At 50.6% G+C, this 21588-nt stretch overlaps 1 protein-coding gene across 1 annotated transcript in view; it reads left to right on the top strand.

Moving 5' to 3' along the window:
• LOC142290760 (olfactory receptor 2AP1-like) overlaps nucleotides 1-20807 on the top strand; it is a 36206-nt gene extending 15399 nt beyond the window's left edge. The window contains exon 2 of the mRNA XM_075334752.1: nucleotides 19820-20807. Within this exon, the coding sequence (XP_075190867.1) occupies nucleotides 19839-20807 (969 nt within the window). The 5' untranslated portion in view covers nucleotides 19820-19838. The remainder of the gene's footprint in view (nucleotides 1-19819) is intronic.
• The last annotated feature ends 781 nt before the right edge of the window (nucleotides 20808-21588 follow it).

The raw sequence follows: 21588 nt of genomic DNA, 5'->3' as shown, positions 1-21588 counted from the left end.
TCACTAGGTATGTAAATGTGGTGTGAGGTCAGTGGCCCAAAGCCATTTAACCCTTCAAAAACACCAGTTACTTATTCAAATCTGTGAAAACTGGGATTTTTACCACATTGATGCCAGTTCTGATGCCCAGAACCTGTTTGGGCCAGGCTGGAGTGATCTGAATTTGATGTGTGGTATCACTGGGTATGTAAATGTTGTATGAGGTCAGTGGCCCAAAGCCATTTAACCCTTCAAAAACACCAGTTACTTATTCAAATCTGTGAAAACTGGGGTTTTGCCCACTTTGATGCCAGTTCTGATGCCCAGAACCTGTTTGGGCCAGGCTAAAGTGATCTGAATTTGATGTGTGGCATCACTAGGTATGTAAATGGGGTGTCAGGTCAGTGGCCCAAAGCCATTTAACCCTTCAAAAACACCAGTTACTTATTCAAATCTGTGAAAACTGGGATTTTTACTACATTGATGCCAGTTCTGATGCCCAGAACCTGTTTGGGCCAGGCTGAAGTGATCTGAATTTGATGTGTGGCATCACTAGGTATGTAAATGTGGTGTAAGATCAGTGGCCCAAAGCCATTTAACCCCTCAAAAACACTGGTTACTTATTCAAATCTGTGAAAAGTGGGTTTTGCCCAATTTGATGCCAGTTCTGATGCCCAGAACCTGTTTGGGCCAGGCTGGAGTGATCTGAATTTGATGTGTGGCATCACTAGGTATGTAAATGTGGTGTCAGATCAGTGGCCCAAAGCCCTTTAACCCCTCAAAAACACTGGTTACTTATTCAAATCTGTGAAAAGTGGGTTTTGCCCACTTTGATGCCAGTTCTGATGCCCAGAACCTGTTTGGGCCAGGCTGGAGTGATCTGAATTTGATGTGTGGCATCACTAGGTATGTAAATGTGGTGTCAGATCAGTGGCCCAAAGCCATTTAACCCTTCAAAAACACCAGTTACTTATTCAAATCTGTGAAAACTTTGATTTTTACCACTTTGATGCCAGTTCTGATGCCCAGAACCTGTTTGGGCCAGGCTGGAGTGATCTGAGTTTGATGTGTGGCATCACTAGGTATGTAAATGTGGTGTCAGATCAGTGGCCCAAAGCCATTTAACCCCTCAAAAACACTGGTTACTTATTCAAATCTGTGAAAACTGGGGTTTTGCCCACTTTGATGCCAGTTCTGATGCCCAGAACCTGTTTGGGCCAGGCTGGAGTGATCTGAATTTGATGTGTGGCATCACTAGGTATGTAATTGTGGTGTTAAATCAGTGGCCCAAAGCCATTTAACCCCTCAAAAACACTGGTTACTTATTCAAATCTGTGAAAAGTGGGTTTTGCCCACTTTGATGCCAGTTCTGATGCCCAGAACCTGTTTGGGCCAGGCTAAAGTGATCTGAATTTGATGTGTGGCATCACTAGGTATGTAAATGTGGTGTCAGATCAGTGGCCCAAAGCCATTTAACCCTTCAAAAACACCAGTTACTTATTCAAATCTGTGAAAACTGGGGTTTTGCCCACTTTGATGCCAGTTCTGATGCCCAGAACCTGTTTGGGCCAGGCTGAAGTGATCTGAATTTGATGTGTGGCATCACTAGGTATGTAAATGTGGTGTCAGATCAGTGGCCCAAAGCCATTTAACCCCTCAAAAACACTGGTTACTTATTCAAATCTGTGAAAACTGGGGTTTTGCCCACTTTGATGCCAGTTCTGATGCCCAGAACCTGTTTGGGCCAGGCTGGAGTGATCTGAATTTGATGTGTGGCATCACTAGGTATGTAATTGTGGTGTCAAATCAGTGGCCCAAAGCCATTTAACCCCTCAAAAACACTGGTTACTTATTCAAATCTGTGAAAAGTGGGTTTTGCCCACTTTGATGCCAGTTCTGATGCCCAGAACCTGTTTGGGCCAGGCTAAAGTGATCTGAATTTGATGTGTGGCATCACTAGGTATGTAAATGTGGTGTCAGATCAGTGGCCCAAAGCCATTTAACCCTTCAAAAACACCAGTTACTTATTCAAATCTGTGAAAACTGGGATTTTTACCACGTTGATGCCAGTTATGATGCCAAGAACCTGTTTGGGCCAGGCTGAAGTGATCTGAATTTGATGTGTGGCATCACTAGGTATGTAAATTTGGTGTCAGATCAGTGGCCCAAAGCCATTTAACCCCTCAAAAACACTGGTTACTTATTCAAATCTGTGAAATGTGGGTTTTGCCCACTTTGATGCCAGTTCTGATGCCCAGAACCTGTTTGGGCCAGGCTGGAGTGATCTGAATTTGATGTGTGGCATCACTAGGTATGTAAATGTGGTGTCAGATCAGTGGCCCAAAGCCATTTAACCCCTCAAAAACACTGGTTACTTATTCAAATCTGTGAAAACTGGGGTTTTGCCCACTTTGATGCCAGTTCTGATGCCCAGAACCTGTTTGGGCCAGGCTGGAGTGATCTGAATTTGATGTGTGGCATCACTAGGTATGTAATTGTGGTGTCAAATCAGTGGCCCAAAGCCATTTAACCCCTCAAAAACACTGGTTACTTATTCAAATCTGTGAAAAGTGGGTTTTGCCCACTTTGATGCCAGTTCTGATGCCCAGAACCTGTTTGGGCCAGGCTGGAGTGATCTGAATTTGATGTGTGGCATCACTAGGTATGTAAATGTGGTGTCAGATCAGTGGCCCAAAGCCATTTAACCCTTCAAAAACACCAGTTACTTATTCAAATCTGTGAAAACTGGGATTTTTACCACGTTGATGCCAGTTATGATGCCAAGAACCTGTTTGGGCCAGGCTGGAGTGATCTGAATTTGATGTGTGGCATCACTAGGTATGTAAATGTGGTGTGAGATCAGTGGCCCAAAGCCATTTAACCCCTCAAAAACACTGGTTACTTATTCAAATCTGTGAAAAGTGGGTTTTGCCCACTTTGATGCCAGTTCTGATGCCCAGAACCTGTTTGGGCCAGGCTGGAGTGATCTGAATTTGATGTGCGGCATCACTAGGTATGTAAGTGTGGTGTGAGATCAGTGGCCCAAAGCCATTTAACCCCTCAAAAACACTGGTTACTTATTCAAATCTGTGAAAAGTGGGGTTTTGCCCACTTTGATGCCAGTTCTGATGCCCAGAACCTGTTTGGGCCAGGCTGGAGTGATCTGAATTTGATGTGTGGCATCACTAGGTATGTAAATGTGGTGTCAGATCAGTGGCCCAAAGCCATTTAACCCCTCAAAAACACTGGTTACTTATTCAAATCTTTGAAAAGTGGGTTTTGCCCACTTTGATGCCAGTTCTGATGCCCAGAACCTGTTTGGGCCAGGCTGGAGTGATCTGAATTTGATGTGTGGCATCACTAGGTATGTAAATGTGGTGTCAGATCAGTGGCCCAAAGCCATTTAACCCCTCAAAAACACTGGTTACTTATTCAAATCTATGAAAAGTGGGTTTTGCCCACTTTGATGCCAGTTCTGATGCCCAGAACCTGTTTGGGCCAGGCTGGAGTGATCTGAGTTTGATGTGGGACATCACTAGGTATGTAAATGTGGTGTGAGATCAGTGGCCCAAAGCCATTTAACCCCTCAAAAACACTGGTTACTTATTCAAATCTGTGAAAAGTGGGTTTTGCCCACTTTGATGCCAGTTCTGATGCCCAGAACCTGTTTGGGCCAGGCTGGAGTGATCTGAATTTGATGTGCGGCATCACTAGGTATGTAAGTGTGGTGTGAGATCAGTGGCCCAAAGCCATTTAACCCCTCAAAAACACTGGTTACTTATTCAAATCTGTGAAAAGTGGGGTTTTGCCCACTTTGATGCCAGTTCTGATGCCCAGAACCTGTTTGGGCCAGGCTGGAGTGATCTGAATTTGATGTGTGGCATCACTAGGTATGTAAATGTGGTGTCAGATCAGTGGCCCAAAGCCATTTAACCCCTCAAAAACACTGGTTACTTATTCAAATCTTTGAAAAGTGGGTTTTGCCCACTTTGATGCCAGTTCTGATGCCCAGAACCTGTTTGGGCCAGGCTGGAGTGATCTGAATTTGATGTGTGGCATCACTAGGTATGTAAATGTGGTGTCAGATCAGTGGCCCAAAGCCATTTAACCCCTCAAAAACACTGGTTACTTATTCAAATCTATGAAAAGTGGGTTTTGCCCACTTTGATGCCAGTTCTGATGCCCAGAACCTGTTTGGGCCAGGCTGGAGTGATCTGAATTTTATGTGTGTCATCACTAGGTATGTAAATGTGGTGTGAGATCAGTGGCCCAAAGCCATTTAACCCCTCAAAAACACTGGTTACTTATTCAAATCTGTGAAAACTGGGATTTTTACCACTTTGATGCCAGTTCTGATGCCCAGAACCTGTTTGGGCCAGGCTGGAGTGATCTGAATTTTATGTGTGTCATCACTAGGTATGTAAATGTGGTGTGAGATCAGTGGCCCAAAGCCATTTAACCCCTCAAAAACACTGGTTACTTATTCAAATCTGTGAAAAGTGGGTTTTGCCCACTTTGATGCCAGTTCTGATGCCCAGAACCTGTTTGGGCCAGGCTGGAGTGATCTGAATTTGATGTGTGTCATCACTAGGTATGTAAATGTGGTGTGAGATCAGTGGCCCAAAGCCATTTAACCCCTCAAAAACACTGGTTACTTATTCAAATCTGTGAAAAGTGGGTTTTGCCCACTTTGATGCCAGTTCTGATGCCCAGAACCTGTTTGGGCCAGGCTGGAGTGATCTGAATTTGATGTGTGTCATCACTAGGTATGTAAATATGGTGTGAGGTCAGTGGCCCAAAGCCATTTAACCCCTCAAAAACACTGGTTACTTATTCAAATCTGTGAAAAGTGGGTTTTGCCCACTTTGATGCCAGTTCTGATGCCCAGAACCTGTTTGGGCCAGGCTGGAGTGATCTGAATTTTATGTGTGTCATCACTAGGTATGTAAATGTGGTGTGAGATCAGTGGCCCAAAGCCATTTAACCCCTTAAAAACACTGGTTACTTATTCAAATCTGTGAAAAGTGGGTTTTGCCCACTTTGATGCCAGTTCTGATGCCCAGAACCTGTTCGGGCCAGGCTGGAGTGATCTGAATTTGATGTGTGTCATCACTAGGTATGTAAATGTGGTGTGAGATCAGTGGCCCAAAGCCATTTAACCCCTCAAAAACACTGGTTACTTATTCAAATCTGTGAAAAGTGGGTTTTGCCCACTTTGATGCCAGTTCTGATACCTAGAACCTGTTTGGGCCAGGCTGGAGTGATCTGAATTTGATGTGTGGCATCACTAGGTATGTAAATATTGTGTGAGATCAGTGGCCCAAAGCCATTTAACCCCTCAAAAACACTGGTTACTTATTCAAATCTGTGAAAACTGGGGTTTTGCCCACTTTGATGCCAGTTCTGATGCCCAGAACCTGTTTGGGCCAGGCTGGAGTGATCTGAATTTGATGTGTGGCATCACTAGGTATGTAAATGTGGTGTCAGATCAGTGGCCCAAAGCCATTTAACCCCTCAAAAACACTGGTTACTTATTCAAATCTGTGAAAACTGGGGTTTTGCCCATCTTGATACCAGTTCTGATGCCCAGAACCTGTTTGGGCCAGGCTGGAGTGATCTGAATTTGATGTGTGGCATCACTAGGTATGTAAATGTGGTGTGAGGTCAGTGGCCCAAAGCCATTTAACCCTTCAAAAACACCAGTTACTTATTCAAATCTGTGAAAACTGGGATTTTTACCACATTGATGCCAGTTCTGATGCCCAGAACCTGTTTGGGCCAGGCTGGAGTGATCTGAATTTGATGTGTGGTATCACTGGGTATGTAAATGTTGTATGAGGTCAGTGGCCCAAAGCCATTTAACCCTTCAAAAACACCAGTTACTTATTCAAATCTGTGAAAACTGGGGTTTTGCCCACTTTGATGCCAGTTCTGATGCCCAGAACCTGTTTGGGCCAGGCTAAAGTGATCTGAATTTGATGTGTGGCATCACTAGGTATGTAAATGGGGTGTCAGGTCAGTGGCCCAAAGCCATTTAACCCTTCAAAAACACCAGTTACTTATTCAAATCTGTGAAAACTGGGATTTTTACTACATTGATGCCAGTTCTGATGCCCAGAACCTGTTTGGGCCAGGCTGAAGTGATCTGAATTTGATGTGTGGCATCACTAGGTATGTAAATGTGGTGTAAGATCAGTGGCCCAAAGCCATTTAACCCCTCAAAAACACTGGTTACTTATTCAAATCTGTGAAAAGTGGGTTTTGCCCAATTTGATGCCAGTTCTGATGCCCAGAACCTGTTTGGGCCAGGCTGGAGTGATCTGAATTTGATGTGTGGCATCACTAGGTATGTAAATGTGGTGTCAGATCAGTGGCCCAAAGCCCTTTAACCCCTCAAAAACACTGGTTACTTATTCAAATCTGTGAAAAGTGGGTTTTGCCCACTTTGATGCCAGTTCTGATGCCCAGAACCTGTTTGGGCCAGGCTGGAGTGATCTGAATTTGATGTGTGGCATCACTAGGTATGTAAATGTGGTGTCAGATCAGTGGCCCAAAGCCATTTAACCCTTCAAAAACACCAGTTACTTATTCAAATCTGTGAAAACTTTGATTTTTACCACTTTGATGCCAGTTCTGATGCCCAGAACCTGTTTGGGCCAGGCTGGAGTGATCTGAGTTTGATGTGTGGCATCACTAGGTATGTAAATGTGGTGTCAGATCAGTGGCCCAAAGCCATTTAACCCCTCAAAAACACTGGTTACTTATTCAAATCTGTGAAAACTGGGGTTTTGCCCACTTTGATGCCAGTTCTGATGCCCAGAACCTGTTTGGGCCAGGCTGGAGTGATCTGAATTTGATGTGTGGCATCACTAGGTATGTAATTGTGGTGTTAAATCAGTGGCCCAAAGCCATTTAACCCCTCAAAAACACTGGTTACTTATTCAAATCTGTGAAAAGTGGGTTTTGCCCACTTTGATGCCAGTTCTGATGCCCAGAACCTGTTTGGGCCAGGCTAAAGTGATCTGAATTTGATGTGTGGCATCACTAGGTATGTAAATGTGGTGTCAGATCAGTGGCCCAAAGCCATTTAACCCTTCAAAAACACCAGTTACTTATTCAAATCTGTGAAAACTGGGGTTTTGCCCACTTTGATGCCAGTTCTGATGCCCAGAACCTGTTTGGGCCAGGCTGAAGTGATCTGAATTTGATGTGTGGCATCACTAGGTATGTAAATGTGGTGTCAGATCAGTGGCCCAAAGCCATTTAACCCCTCAAAAACACTGGTTACTTATTCAAATCTGTGAAAACTGGGGTTTTGCCCACTTTGATGCCAGTTCTGATGCCCAGAACCTGTTTGGGCCAGGCTGGAGTGATCTGAATTTGATGTGTGGCATCACTAGGTATGTAATTGTGGTGTCAAATCAGTGGCCCAAAGCCATTTAACCCCTCAAAAACACTGGTTACTTATTCAAATCTGTGAAAAGTGGGTTTTGCCCACTTTGATGCCAGTTCTGATGCCCAGAACCTGTTTGGGCCAGGCTAAAGTGATCTGAATTTGATGTGTGGCATCACTAGGTATGTAAATGTGGTGTCAGATCAGTGGCCCAAAGCCATTTAACCCTTCAAAAACACCAGTTACTTATTCAAATCTGTGAAAACTGGGATTTTTACCACGTTGATGCCAGTTATGATGCCAAGAACCTGTTTGGGCCAGGCTGAAGTGATCTGAATTTGATGTGTGGCATCACTAGGTATGTAAATTTGGTGTCAGATCAGTGGCCCAAAGCCATTTAACCCCTCAAAAACACTGGTTACTTATTCAAATCTGTGAAATGTGGGTTTTGCCCACTTTGATGCCAGTTCTGATGCCCAGAACCTGTTTGGGCCAGGCTGGAGTGATCTGAATTTGATGTGTGTCATCACTAGGTATGTAAATGTGGTGTCAGATCAGTGGCCCAAAGCCATTTAACCCCTCAAAAACACTGGTTACTTATTCAAATCTGTGAAAACTGGGGTTTTGCCCACTTTGATGCCAGTTCTGATGCCCAGAACCTGTTTGGGCCAGGCTGGAGTGATCTGAATTTGATGTGTGGCATCACTAGGTATGTAATTGTGGTGTCAAATCAGTGGCCCAAAGCCATTTAACCCCTCAAAAACACTGGTTACTTATTCAAATCTGTGAAAAGTGGGTTTTGCCCACTTTGATGCCAGTTCTGATGCCCAGAACCTGTTTGGGCCAGGCTGGAGTGATCTGAATTTGATGTGTGGCATCACTAGGTATGTAAATGTGGTGTCAGATCAGTGGCCCAAAGCCATTTAACCCTTCAAAAACACCAGTTACTTATTCAAATCTGTGAAAACTGGGATTTTTACCACGTTGATGCCAGTTATGATGCCAAGAACCTGTTTGGGCCAGGCTGGAGTGATCTGAATTTGATGTGTGGCATCACTAGGTATGTAAATGTGGTGTGAGATCAGTGGCCCAAAGCCATTTAACCCCTCAAAAACACTGGTTACTTATTCAAATCTGTGAAAAGTGGGTTTTGCCCACTTTGATGCCAGTTCTGATGCCCAGAACCTGTTTGGGCCAGGCTGGAGTGATCTGAATTTGATGTGCGGCATCACTAGGTATGTAAGTGTGGTGTGAGATCAGTGGCCCAAAGCCATTTAACCCCTCAAAAACACTGGTTACTTATTCAAATCTGTGAAAAGTGGGGTTTTGCCCACTTTGATGCCAGTTCTGATGCCCAGAACCTGTTTGGGCCAGGCTGGAGTGATCTGAATTTGATGTGTGGCATCACTAGGTATGTAAATGTGGTGTCAGATCAGTGGCCCAAAGCCATTTAACCCCTCAAAAACACTGGTTACTTATTCAAATCTTTGAAAAGTGGGTTTTGCCCACTTTGATGCCAGTTCTGATGCCCAGAACCTGTTTGGGCCAGGCTGGAGTGATCTGAATTTGATGTGTGGCATCACTAGGTATGTAAATGTGGTGTGAGATCAGTGGCCCAAAGCCATTTAACCCCTCAAAAACACTGGTTACTTATTCAAATCTTTGAAAAGTGGGTTTTGCCCACTTTGATGCCAGTTCTGATGCCCAGAACCTGTTTGGGCCAGGCTGGAGTGATCTGTATTTGATGTGGGGCATCACTAGGTATGTAAATGTGGTGTCAGATCAGTGGCCCAAAGCCATTTAACCCCTCAAAAACACTGGTTACTTATTCAAATCTATGAAAAGTGGGTTTTGCCCACTTTGATGCCAGTTCTGATGCCCAGAACCTGTTTGGGCCAGGCTGGAGTGATCTGAGTTTGATGTGGGACATCACTAGGTATGTAAATGTGGTGTGAGATCAGTGGCCCAAAGCCATTTAACCCCTCAAAAACACTGGTTACTTATTCAAATCTGTGAAAAGTGGGTTTTGCCCACTTTGATGCCAGTTCTGATGCCCAGAACCTGTTTGGGCCAGGCTGGAGTGATCTGAATTTGATGTGCGGCATCACTAGGTATGTAAGTGTGGTGTGAGATCAGTGGCCCAAAGCCATTTAACCCCTCAAAAACACTGGTTACTTATTCAAATCTGTGAAAAGTGGGGTTTTGCCCACTTTGATGCCAGTTCTGATGCCCAGAACCTGTTTGGGCCAGGCTGGAGTGATCTGAATTTGATGTGTGGCATCACTAGGTATGTAAATGTGGTGTCAGATCAGTGGCCCAAAGCCATTTAACCCCTCAAAAACACTGGTTACTTATTCAAATCTATGAAAAGTGGGTTTTGCCCACTTTGATGCCAGTTCTGATGCCCAGAACCTGTTTGGGCCAGGCTGGAGTGATCTGAGTTTGATGTGGGACATCACTAGGTATGTAAATGTGGTGTGAGATCAGTGGCCCAAAGCCATTTAACCCCTCAAAAACACTGGTTACTTATTCAAATCTGTGAAAACTGGGATTTTTACCACTTTGATGCCAGTTCTGATGCCCAGAACCTGTTTGGGCCAGGCTGGAGTGATCTGAATTTTATGTGTGTCATCACTAGGTATGTAAATGTGGTGTGAGGTCAGTGGCCCAAAGCCATTTAACCCTCAAAAACACTGGTTACTTATTCAAATCTGTGAAAACTGGGGTTTTGCCCACTTTGATGCCAGTTCTGATGCCCAGAACCTGTTTGGGCCAGGCTGAAGTGATCTGAATTTGATGTGGGGCATCACTAGGTATGTAAATGTGGTGTCAGATCAGTGGCCCAAAGCCATTTAACCCCTCAAAAACACTGGTTACTTTTTCAAATCTGTGAAAACTGGGGTTTTGCCCACTTTGATGCCAGTTCTGATGCCCAGAACCTGTTTGGGCCAGGCTGGAGTGATCTGAATTTGATGTGTGGCATCACTAGGTATGTAAATGTGGTGTGAGATCAGTGGCCCAAAGCCATTTAACCCCTCAAAAACACCAGTTACTTATTCAAATCTGTGAAAACTGGGGTTTTGCCCACTTTGATGCCAGTTCTGATGCCCAGAACCTGTTTGAGCCAGGCTGGAGTGATCTGAATTTGATGTGTGGCATCACTAGGTATGTAAATATTGTGTGAGATCAGTGGCCCAAAGCCATTTAACCCCTCAAAAACACTGGTTACTTATTCAAATCTGTGAAAACTGGGGTTTTGCCCACTTTGATGCCAGTTCTGATGCCCAGAACCTGTTTGGGCCAGGCTGGAGTGATCTGAATTTGATGTGTGGCATCACTAGGTATGTAAATGTGGTGTGAGATCAGTGGCCCAAAGCCATTTAACCCCTCAAAAACACTGGTTACTTATTCAAATCTGTGAAAACTGGCCATTTGCCCACTTTGATGCCAGTTCTGATGCCCAGAACCTGTTTGGGCCAGGCTGCAGTGATCTGATTTTGATGTGGGACATCCCTAGGTATGTAAATGTGGTGTGAAATCAGTGGCCCAAAGCCATTTAACCCCTCAAAAACACTGGTTACTTATTCAAATCTGTGAAAACTGGGGTTTTGCCCACTTTGATGCCAGTTCTGATGCCCAGAACCTGTTTGGGCAAGGCTGGAGTGATCTGAATTTGATGTGTGGCATCACTAGGTATGTAAATATTGTGTGAGATCAGTGGCCCAAAGCCATTTAACCCCTCAAAAACACTGGTTACTTATTCAAATCTGTGAAAAGTGGGTTTTGCCCACTTTGATGCCAGTTCTGATGCCCAGAACCTGTTTGGGCCAGGCTGTAGTGATCTGAATTTGATGTGTGGCATCACTAGGTATGTAAATGTGGTGTGAGATCAGTGGCCCAAAGCCATTTAACCCCTCAAAAACACTGGTTACTTATTCAAATCTGTGAAAACTGGCCATTTGCCCACTTTGATGCCAGTTCTGATGCCCAGAACCTGTTTGGGCCAGGCTGGAGTGATCTGAGTTTGATGTGGGACATCACTAGGTATGTAAATGTGGTGTGAGATCAGTGGCCCAAAGCCATTTAACCCCTCAAAAACACTGGTTACTTATTCAAATCTGTGAAAATTGGCTGTGTGCCCACTTTGATGCCAGTTTTGATGCCCAGAACCCCTTTGGGCCAGGCTGGAGACACTTGAGTTTGGTTAGGGGCATCACTAGATATGCAATTGTGGTGTTAGATCAGTGGCCCAAAGCCATTTAACCCCTCAAAAACACTGGTTACTTATTCAAATCTGTGAAAATTGGCTGTGTGCCCACTTTGATGCCAGTTTTGATGCCCAGAACCCCTTTGGGCCAGGCTGGAGACACTTGAGTTTGGTTAGGGGCATCACTAGATAGGTAATTGTGGTGTTAGATCAGTGGCCCAAAGCCATTTAACCCTTTCACTAACATACTTTGGTGCCCACTTTGATGCCCATTTTTTTGCCAGTTTTATAATTTTCACAGCTGGTTTTGAGTGTATGTATATTAGGGCTCATCAGTGCATTGTATTTTATTATTGTCATGTGTCATTTTTGTTGATAAATGCATAAAAAACTGAAAAAACTAAATTGCCGAATAAGAAACTGACGAATAAGAAACCAACTTCAGCCCCGAATAAGAAACTGGACGAATAAGAAACCAACTTCAGCATCGTCCTACCACAGATCTGCCACAGATTTATCTCCGTGTCTGACAGGGCCTTAAGTCCATGACAGCGTATTCTTAAAACTCATCTGAAATGATATGTTGACTAAGATACTGCAGACCACCAGGGATATGACAGTAATAATGCTGTGGGGGCTGTGCTGGTAGCAGTGGGGGCTATGCTGGCTGCTGTGGGGGCTGTGGTGGCTGCTGTGGGGGCTGTGCTGGCTGCTGTGGGGGCTGGGGTTGCTGCTCTGGGGGCTGTGGTGGATGCAGTGGGGGCTGTACTGGCTGTGGTGGGGGCTGTGCTGGCTGTGGTGGGGGCTGTGCTGGCTGCGGTGGGGGCTGTGCTGGCTGTGGTCAGGGATGTGCTGGCTGTGATGGGGGCTGTGCTGGCTGCGGTGGGGGATGTGCTGGCTGTGATGGGGGCTGTGATGGCTGTGGTGGGGGCTGTGCTGGCTGTGATGTGGGGCTATGCTGGCTGCAGAGGGGGCTATACTGGCTGTGGTAGGGACTGTGCTGGCTGTGGTGGGGGATGTGCAGGCTGTGATGGGGGCTGTGCTGGCTGCGGTGAGGGCTGTGCTGGCTGCGGTGGGGGCTGTGCTGGCTGCGGTGGAGGCTGTGTTGGCTTCTGTGGGGGCTGTGCTGGCTGCTGTGGGGGCTATGCTGGCTGAAGTGGGGGCTTTGCAGGCTACTGTTGGGGCTATGCTGGCTGGTGTGGGGGCTATGCTGGCTGGTGTGGGGGCTGTGGGGGCTGCAGTGGGGGCTCTGCTGGCTGCTGTGGGGGCTGTGCTGGCTGCTGTGGGGGTTATGCTGGCTGCAGTGGGGGCTGTGCTGGCTGCGGTGGGGGCTGTGCTGGCTGTGGTGGGGGCTGTACTGGCTGTGGTAGGGACTGTGCTGGCTGTGGTGGGGGATGTGCAGGCTGTGATGGGGGCTGTGCTGGCTGCGGTGAGGGCTGTGCTGGCTGCGGTGGGGGCTGTGCTGGCTGCGGTGGAGGCTGTGCTGGCTTCTGTGGGGGCTGTGCTGGCTGCTGTGGGGGCTATGCTGGCTGAAGTGGGGGCTTTGCAGGCTACTGTTGGGGCTATGCTGGCTGGTATGGGGGCTATGCTGGCTGGTGTGGGGGCTGCAGTGGGGGCTGTGCTGGCTGCTGTGGGGGCTGTGCTGGCTGCTGTGGGGGCTGTGCTGGCTGCGGTGGAGGCTGTGCTGGCTTCTGTGGGGGCTGTGCTGGCTGCTGTGGGGGCTATGCTGGCTGAAGTGGGGGCTTTGCAGGCTACTGTTGGGGCTATGCTGGCTGGTGTGGGGGCTGTGGGGGCTGCAGTGGGGGCTGTGCTGGCTGCTGTGGGGGCTGTGCTGGCTGCTGTGGGGGTTATGCTGGCTGCAGTGGGGGCTGTGCTGGCTGCGGTGGGGGCTGTGCTGGCTGCAGTGGGGGCTATGCTGGCTGCAGTGGGGGCTGTGCTGGCTGCTGTGGGGGCTGTGCTGACTGCAGTGGGGGCTGTGCTGGCTGAGAGGTGCTGTGCTGGCTACTGTTGAGGCTGTGCTGGTGTACCGCCCTGGGGGCTCGGCTGTCCCGCCGAGCTGCTCGGATCCGGGCTCGGGTTGTCGGTGGCTCGAGCGCATCCGGACCAGGGACCACGTCGCTCTGAAAAGGGAGGGGGGCGTATGGTGGACGATTCACAGCCGGAGCCGCGGTGTTAGTATAGTTCGTGACGCCACCCACGGGTCGTGGTGCTTGTAGACACCACCGCTGTGGTGAGGGTATAGGGGGCTCCCGGGAGCAGTGTAGTGGCGCAGCTAGGTGTTGACCCCTCCGTGGGTAGGGGGTGTTGGTCCCGGAACCCGGTTGGTGAGGGCCGAGGGAGTGCAGGGCGGAATGCCGCGGTGCGGTGCCTGATGGCACTGTTGTACTCACAATTAAACCACAAAAGAGTCACTGGTAAACCAAGTTTGGTGAAGATCGGTGCCCGCAGCCGGCTGCGTGTTCTCCTGACAGGGTTGGTAATGTCTGCCTTTCTCCTGCACCTCTTATTTAGTATGTTTTGACTCCTATGCCTAAGCAACGGTAGTCCAGACTTGTATCTGCCGGAGGAGTCCGTTTGCCCGCAGGCGCTGGCCCTTTGGATCTCTGGCCCTTGGTGGTGGCGTTTATCCGGAATGGTTGGGCGGTTGCCTTCTACCGGGACTTGGGGTGGGAAAGGACTCTGCGGTCCAGACCGCAATCAGCTAATTTGACTAGATCCAGTGGCTTCTGGATTAGTTTGGGGTCTGAGTACCCTGCCTGGTGCTCCGGTATCCAGTTGGTTCCCCGGTTTGGTTCCGGTGGGCCACTACCCTGTCCCGATCCCTTACGGTTCCACCGGTCGTCTTCACGGTCTCCTGCAGGCGGCCACTACCGTCTGCCTCCTGAGCGTGAGGGGTACCTAGGCTCCTACCCAGGCCCCTGACAGTCCCCACTTCTCTCCTCTCAACTGTCACTGTCAACTCCATTCTCCTACTGAACTGACTCCTCCTGTGTGTTGTTGTTTTTGTTCCCGCCCCAGGCCATCCGAACTCCTCGGTGGGTGTGGCCAACCGCCTGACTCCTCCCCACCGGTTGTGGACGTCAGAACCTGGGAGGAGCGTCTCAGGGTTCCCTAGGGTGGCTGCATGTTACCTGTAAGGTGGGGTGTGGTGTGTGTAATGACCTGTGACCCCTGGCTGGTCCAGGGCGTCACATTCCCCCTTGGTTTAATGCAGACCGTCCGCGGGCTGCTCGACCAACACCGGTTTATTTTCTTTATTAACTGCAAAAAGAGAAAAACGGAAACATGAACAAATTTAATAACTTTTTTACATTTTTCAAGAATATTTAAAATTCCCTTATGGGAGGCACCTGCTTAAACGTTACCAACTTAAACATTTTTATTACTACGGTTACGGGTTCATGTCCTTCCGCTTTCCCCCCCAAACAACGAGAACCTTGATACTGCCCCTAAGAAACGGGCAGCACCCCTTTTCCCCAGTCCGGAAAACGGGACTGATCCAGGATGCCCGAGCGGGAACGGGTACGGTGCTTCGCACCCGGCAGTCACTCAGAGGCCCCACGTCCAGGGGACCCCTGACCCGGAGGATGGTCACCGATTTCGTTGGTGACCGGACCCCAGCCTGTTCTGCTGCGGGTCCGTCCTCCAACCAGCCTCTCTGGAGACCGGCAATAGCGGGAAGGGAAATAAGGGCAACTATTTACAAGCCCAACAGTTATTGGGTGGCTTGCCAGTTCTCAGCCGTGTCCATGATTTCTCATGCAAACATAAAGGGGGCAACATCAGTCCCAACGAGAACGGGCAGTAGGGTCCCAACGGGGAAAGTCCATTTGGCAACGGGAATCCGCTACCTTAGCATTCTTCTTCACTCTCATCCTCCACTTCGTACTCCGCCTCCACGGTGACTCCGGGGCTGTACGGTGGGGGAGGGGTTATGGGAGCGCTCTGGGCCTTCATGCTGTGCCCGTCCTTGCACGCTCAGGACAAACCAACCCCTCTCCCCGCAGTGGCGGGTGTAGGTGACCAGTTCTCCGGGGATCAGGTCACGGTCCGGGTGGCCCATAGGCAGATGGGGGTACATGTCCCGACGGGACACAAACAATTCCTTCTCCAAGCCAGGCTCAAACACAAACCCCCATCCCCTGTCGGGGTCAAAACACCGGACTTGGCCCTCGTACCTCGGGCCCCGCACAAGGAAGGTGGCACACCTCAGATTCTCCTTCTCCTTGATGGTGCGGCCAGAACCTCGGCCTTCCTCCTCTCCCGGGCTTCGATCTCCCGGCCCAGCTGACTCTGCTGCCACTCCCAGTACGGGGCGTCTACGTGCCCCTCGGGCGCGCGGGTCGGGCCCAGCCAGAGCTCCCCCATGCCAGTTGGGACCGGCATCAGCTCTGGGGAACCCCGCTGTGTCATGGCCTGGAGTGCTGCCTTGCAGCTACAACCCTGCGCCGCCTCAGCCGAGGCCTGGGGTCGGGACACGGCCAGCTTTGTCTGCCGGGCAGGCTTTCGGGTCACCGCTGCCTCCCTCTTGGCTGGGCGGATGGCCGGGGCCGGGATCTCTTGGGGCGTTGGCTCCTCCGGGACCGGCAGGACCGCTTCCTGGATGGGCACCTTCCAAGGTAACGGGGTCGGTGCGGGCCGCACATACGGCCATCCGCGGGCTGCCTCCATGGGTGGGTCTTCGCGGGCAGGCGGGGTGGTTTAGCCACCAGTGTCGGGGGTGGCTCACCGGGCGGGAAAGTGGTAACGACCGATACAGGCAGAGGAGGGGGCGACAGGCGGAGCGGGGGCAGACCGGGTCCCTCAGCTGCGGTGGCAAGGCCCTCTGGGACATAGGGGCATGGGTCGCTGGCCCTCTCCTCCAAGTTCGCCTCCATCTCGCGTGCCCGCACGGCCGCGGCTATCTCCCCCATCTCGGTTGCCTACTGCTCCAACAGGTACCTCACCTGGACTTGTAGACGGCAGCACATCAGGGTCGTCCGGGCTTCCACCCACGCCGCTGTGCCGGGCGCGGGCTCCAGGAACTCGGGCTTGTCTGACAGGGCGGACATACTGTAGCTTGTGCTACCAGGAACCAGACGGGTGGCAAAGTCCTGGCGTCCCTGCCTTTTATCCATGCGGTCACATGACAAACAGTTCTCGCCTGCCCCCCTTGGTCTTTTCGGGGCACTTCTTCTCTTTCCAGCACCGCTCTGTTCCCAGGGGGCGGGGCTTCACTTTCGCGCCCTTTCTCTCGGGGAAGATGGTGAAGGTGGGAAACTTTCACGCTTAAGATGGCGGATCTTCAGATTTTTCAGCGGGACGCCGCTGACTGGAACTTCAAGGCGCACTTCCACTGGTAAGTGGACTGGGTCGATCCTGTTCGTGACGCCAGAAGAGTCGATGTGTACCACCCTGGGGGCTTGGCTATCCCGCCGATCCGGGCTCGGGTTGTCGGTGGCTCGAGCGCCTCCGGACCGGGGGCCACATCGCTCTGAAAAGGGAGGGGGGGGCGTATGGTGGACGGTTCACGGCCGGAGCCGCGGTGTTAGTATAGTTCGTGACGCCACCCACGGGTCGTGGTGATTGTAGACACCACCGCTGCAGTGAAGGTATGGGGGGCTCCCGGGAGCGGTGTAGTGGCGCAGCTAGGTGTTGACCCCTCCGTGGGTAGGGGGTGTTGGTCCCAGGGCCCGGTTGGTGAGGGCCGGGGAGTGCAGGGCGGAGTGCCGCGGTGCCTGATGGCACTGTTGTACTCACGATTAAACCACACAAGAGTCACTGGTAAACCAAGTTCGGTGAAGATCGGTGCCCGCAGTCGGCTGCGTGTTCTCCTGACAAGGTTGGTAATGTCCGACTTTCTCCTGCACCTCTTATTTAGTATGTTTTGACTCCTATGCCTAAGCAACGGTAGTCCACTCCCCGACTTGTATCTGCCAGAGGAGTCCATTTGCCCGCAGGCGTTGGCCCTTTGGATCTCTGGCCCTTGGCGGTGGCGCTTATCCGGAATGGTTGGGCGGTTGCCTTCTAACGGGACTTGGGGTGGGAAAGGACTCTGTGGTCCAGACCGCAATCAGCTAATTTGATTAGATCCAGTGGCTTCTGGATTAGTTCAGGGTCTGAGTACCCTGCCTGGTACTCCGGTATCCAGTTGGTTCCCCGGTTCGATTCCGGCGGGTCACTACCCTGTCCCGGTCCCTTACGGTTCCACCAGTCATCTTCCCAGTCTCCTGCAGGCAGCCACTACCGTCTGCCTCCTGAGCGTGAGGGGTACCTAGGCTCCTATCCAGGCCCCTGACAGTTCCCACTTCTCTCCTCTCAACGGTCACTGTCAACTCCACTCTCCTACTGACTCCTCCTGTGTGTTGTTGTTTTTGTTCCCGCCCCAGGCCATCCGAACTCCGGTGAGCGTGGCCAATCGCCTGACTCCGCCCCACCGGGTGTGGACGTCAGGACCTGGGAGGGGCGTCTCAGGGTTCCCTAGGGTGGCTGCATGTTACCTGTAAGGTGGGGTGTGGTGTGTGTAATTACCTGTGTACCCGGGCTGGTCCAGGGCATCACACTGGCTTCAGTGGGGGCTATGCTGGCTGCTGTGGGGGCTGTGCTGGCTGCTATGGGGGCTATGCTGGCTGCTGTGGGGGCTGTGCTGGCTGCAGTGGGGGCTATGCTGGCTGCTGTGGGGGCTGTGCTGGGTGCAGTGGGGCTATGCTGGGTGCAGTAGGGGCTCTGCTGGCTGCAGAAGGGGCTGTGCTGGTTGCTGTGGGGGCTGTGCTGGCTGCTGTGGGGGCTATGCTGGCTGCTGTGGGGGCTATGCTGGCTGCTGTGGGGGCTATGCTGGCTGCTGTGGGGGCTATGCTGGCTGCTGTGGGGGCTATGCTGGCTGCAGTGGGGGCTGTGCTGGCTGCAGTGGGGGCTGTGCTGGCTGCTGTGGGGGCTGTGATGGCTGCAGTGGGGGCTATGCTGGGTGCAGTAGGGGCTCTGCTGGCTGCAGAAGGGGCTGTGCTGGTTGCTGTGGGGGCTGTGCTGGCTGCTGTGGGGGCTGTGCTGGCTGCTGTGGGGGCTGTGGTGGCTGCTGTGGGGGCTGTGCTGGCTGCTGTTGGGGCTGTGCTGGTTGCTGTGGGGGCTGTGCTGGTTGCTGTGGGGGCTGTGCTGGCTGCGGTGGGGGCTGTGTTGGCTGCTGTGGGGGCTGTGCTGGCTGCGGTGGGGGCTGTGCTGGCTGTGGTGGGGGCTGTGCTGGCTGCTGTTGGGGCTGTGCTGGTTGCTGTGGGGGCTGTGCTGGTTGCTGTGGGGGCTGTGCTGGCTGCAGTAGGGGCTCTGCTGGCTGCAGAAGGGGCTGTGCTGGTTGCTGTGGGGGCTGTGCTGGCTGCTGTGGGGGCTGTGCTGGCTGCTGTGGGGGCTGTGCTGGCTGCTGTGGGGGCTGTGGTGGCTGCTGTGGGGGCTGTGCTGGCTGCTGTGGGGGCTGTGCTGGCTGTGTGGAACAGGGTGGTGTGGCGGGTTTCCCAGATGCTCTGTCGGCTGTGCACGCTTCAAATAATGGCACCTGGAGTCGGTGTGTGCGCAGATAGAGCTATCGACTCAAAATCTCATCTGTGCACATGCTGTTTCCGGCAAATTTATCTCCCAGTAGTTGACTTTAGGAAAATGGTGCCTGGAGGTGGCACGTGCACAGATGAGATCTCGGCTTGTCATTGAGTCGAAAGTTGAATCTGAGCATACGCCGACTCCGGGCGCCATTTCCAACTCCGGGCGCCATTCGCCAGCACAGTGCCCACAGCCAGCACAGTGCCCACAGCCAGCACAGTGCCCACAGCCTGCACAGCCCCCACCACAGTGCCCACAGCCAGCACAGTGCCCACCACAGTGCCCACAGCCAGCACATTGCCCACCACAGTGCCCACAGCCAGCACAGTGCCCACAGCCAGCACAGCCCCCACCACAGTGCCCACAGCCAGCACAGTGCCCACAGCCAGCACAGCCCCCACCGCAGCGTCTGCAGTATCACCCTAGTCCAGCACCCCCCTGCGGTAAGACACCACCAGAATATATGACGGACCCTATATTTTTTACCTTTAAATTTGAGGTGCATCTTATAATCTGGTGCATCTTATAAAACGAAAAATACAGTATTTTGGCAGCTTATACCCAGCACTGCATCGGAAATAAATCTGCCGTATCCGGAGGAATGATGGGAGAAGGATTAAATTAGGAAAGTGTCTCCTAGTGATTGCAATGTTGACTGTGACCTTCTCTGGATTTTTCAGGACCCTCCTGCACCGGTCCATGGCTAATCACACTGGATTTCTTCTCCTCGGATTCCCAAACATTGCAGAGAAGTTCAATGTCCCAGTCTCCGTTGCCCTTTTCCTGGTCTACCTCGTATCCGTCTTCTCCAATGGCACAGTCATCGCTTTGATTATTTGCAATCGGAAGCTCTACCAGCCCATGTACGTGGTCATCCTAAACCTGGCCATTTCTGATCTGCTCTTCGACACGGTAACTTTGCCAAAGATCATTGCCAAATATTGGTTTGATGACGGATGGATCTCATTTGCTGGATGCATGTTCCAGGTGTTTTGCGCTCATTTTCTGGGGAGCTTTGATTCATACATCCTCTTACTGATGTCTATTGACCGCTATGTGGCCATCTGCAAGCCCCTGAGATATCCTTCAATAATCACCAACCGGCGCACCATCCTCCTGTGCTGCTTCTTCTGGTTTCTCACCTCTGCCATCGCCTTGGCCATTGCCCTCCTGGACTCCGGTATTCCGTTCTGTGGAGATAATCGAATCCGCAGCTGCTTCTGCACCAACACCGGGGTCCTGTCCTTGGCCTGCAAAGACGTGACCGTCCTCAAACGTATCATTTTCGGGATTGCCATGTTCGTTCTTCTGCTACCGTTGGCATTCATACTCTTCTCCTATGGAGTCATCATCAAGGTGATCATCTCCCAGACGCAGACGGACGGTCGGAGGAAGGCGTTTTATACCTGCGCCACTCATTTGTTTGTGATTGGCTTGTACTTTGTCCCGAGGATATTTGTGTATGTGGCCAATCAGTTCAAACTGATCCTCAATGAAGATGTCAATGTCCTCATCCTCTGCCTCTATACCTTCGTACCCCACATGGCGAACCCCATCATTTACTGTCTAAGAACTAAGGAGATCAGAAGAACTCTTGGAACCTTAATTAAGAGGAGGATACTGATGAAAACACAGCACATTGTTGTAATTAATGCCATTGCAAAATAAAATATCCTTAACTATATCATTTGGTCCATATCTAACTAATGATATAATTTACCTACAATACCATGTCTGTCCACTTGGTGTGCTAGTAAGCAATTCTGTAAACCAATATTCTGCAGCACCATCTAGTGGTAGGAATATGTAGTGTAGAAATTAACCTTTTCCCAAAAATTCAAATAACACATTGCTCTCCCTCTGGTACCCTCACCTCTCAGGAGAACAGGGATTCCTCCATGTCTCTTTGATTCCCTTAATGAGGTGTATATAAGTATGTGTGTCATGACTTGATTTGGAGGTTCAATCCTGTGACCTCTGGTTTCCCGTATACTGATTTATGGCTCTTTTCATCCCAGTCCTTTTGCTGATCGTTCCTATGTCCTTTAGTTTTCCTTTCTGGTCTTGCTCCTCTTCTGGTGTTTTCAATTGTTATTGTGATGCTAGACACTATGAGCAGTATGAATAGTAGGGTAGTCAGACAAGCCAAAATCATATTCCAGGAGGTAACGTATAAGATTCAGGGAGCAGACAGAGATGTAGTCAGGAAGAGGTCCAAGGCCAGAAGCCAGGAAGTAACGTATAAGGTTCAGGGAGCAGACAGAGATGTAGTCAGGAAGAGGTCCAAGGCCAGAAGCCGGGAAGTAACGTATAAGATTCAGGGAGCAGACAGAGATGTAGTCAGGAAGAGGTCCAAGGCCAGAAGCCGGGAAGTAACGTGTAAGGTTCAGGGAGCAGACAGAGATGTGGTCAGGCAGAGGTCCAAGGCAGAAGCCAGGAGGTATATAAG

Source organism: Anomaloglossus baeobatrachus, chromosome 2, assembly GCF_048569485.1.
Source record: "Anomaloglossus baeobatrachus isolate aAnoBae1 chromosome 2, aAnoBae1.hap1, whole genome shotgun sequence".
Lineage (NCBI taxonomy): Eukaryota > Metazoa > Chordata > Amphibia > Anura > Aromobatidae > Anomaloglossus > Anomaloglossus baeobatrachus.
This window is presented reverse-complemented; position numbering and strand designations above follow the sequence as displayed.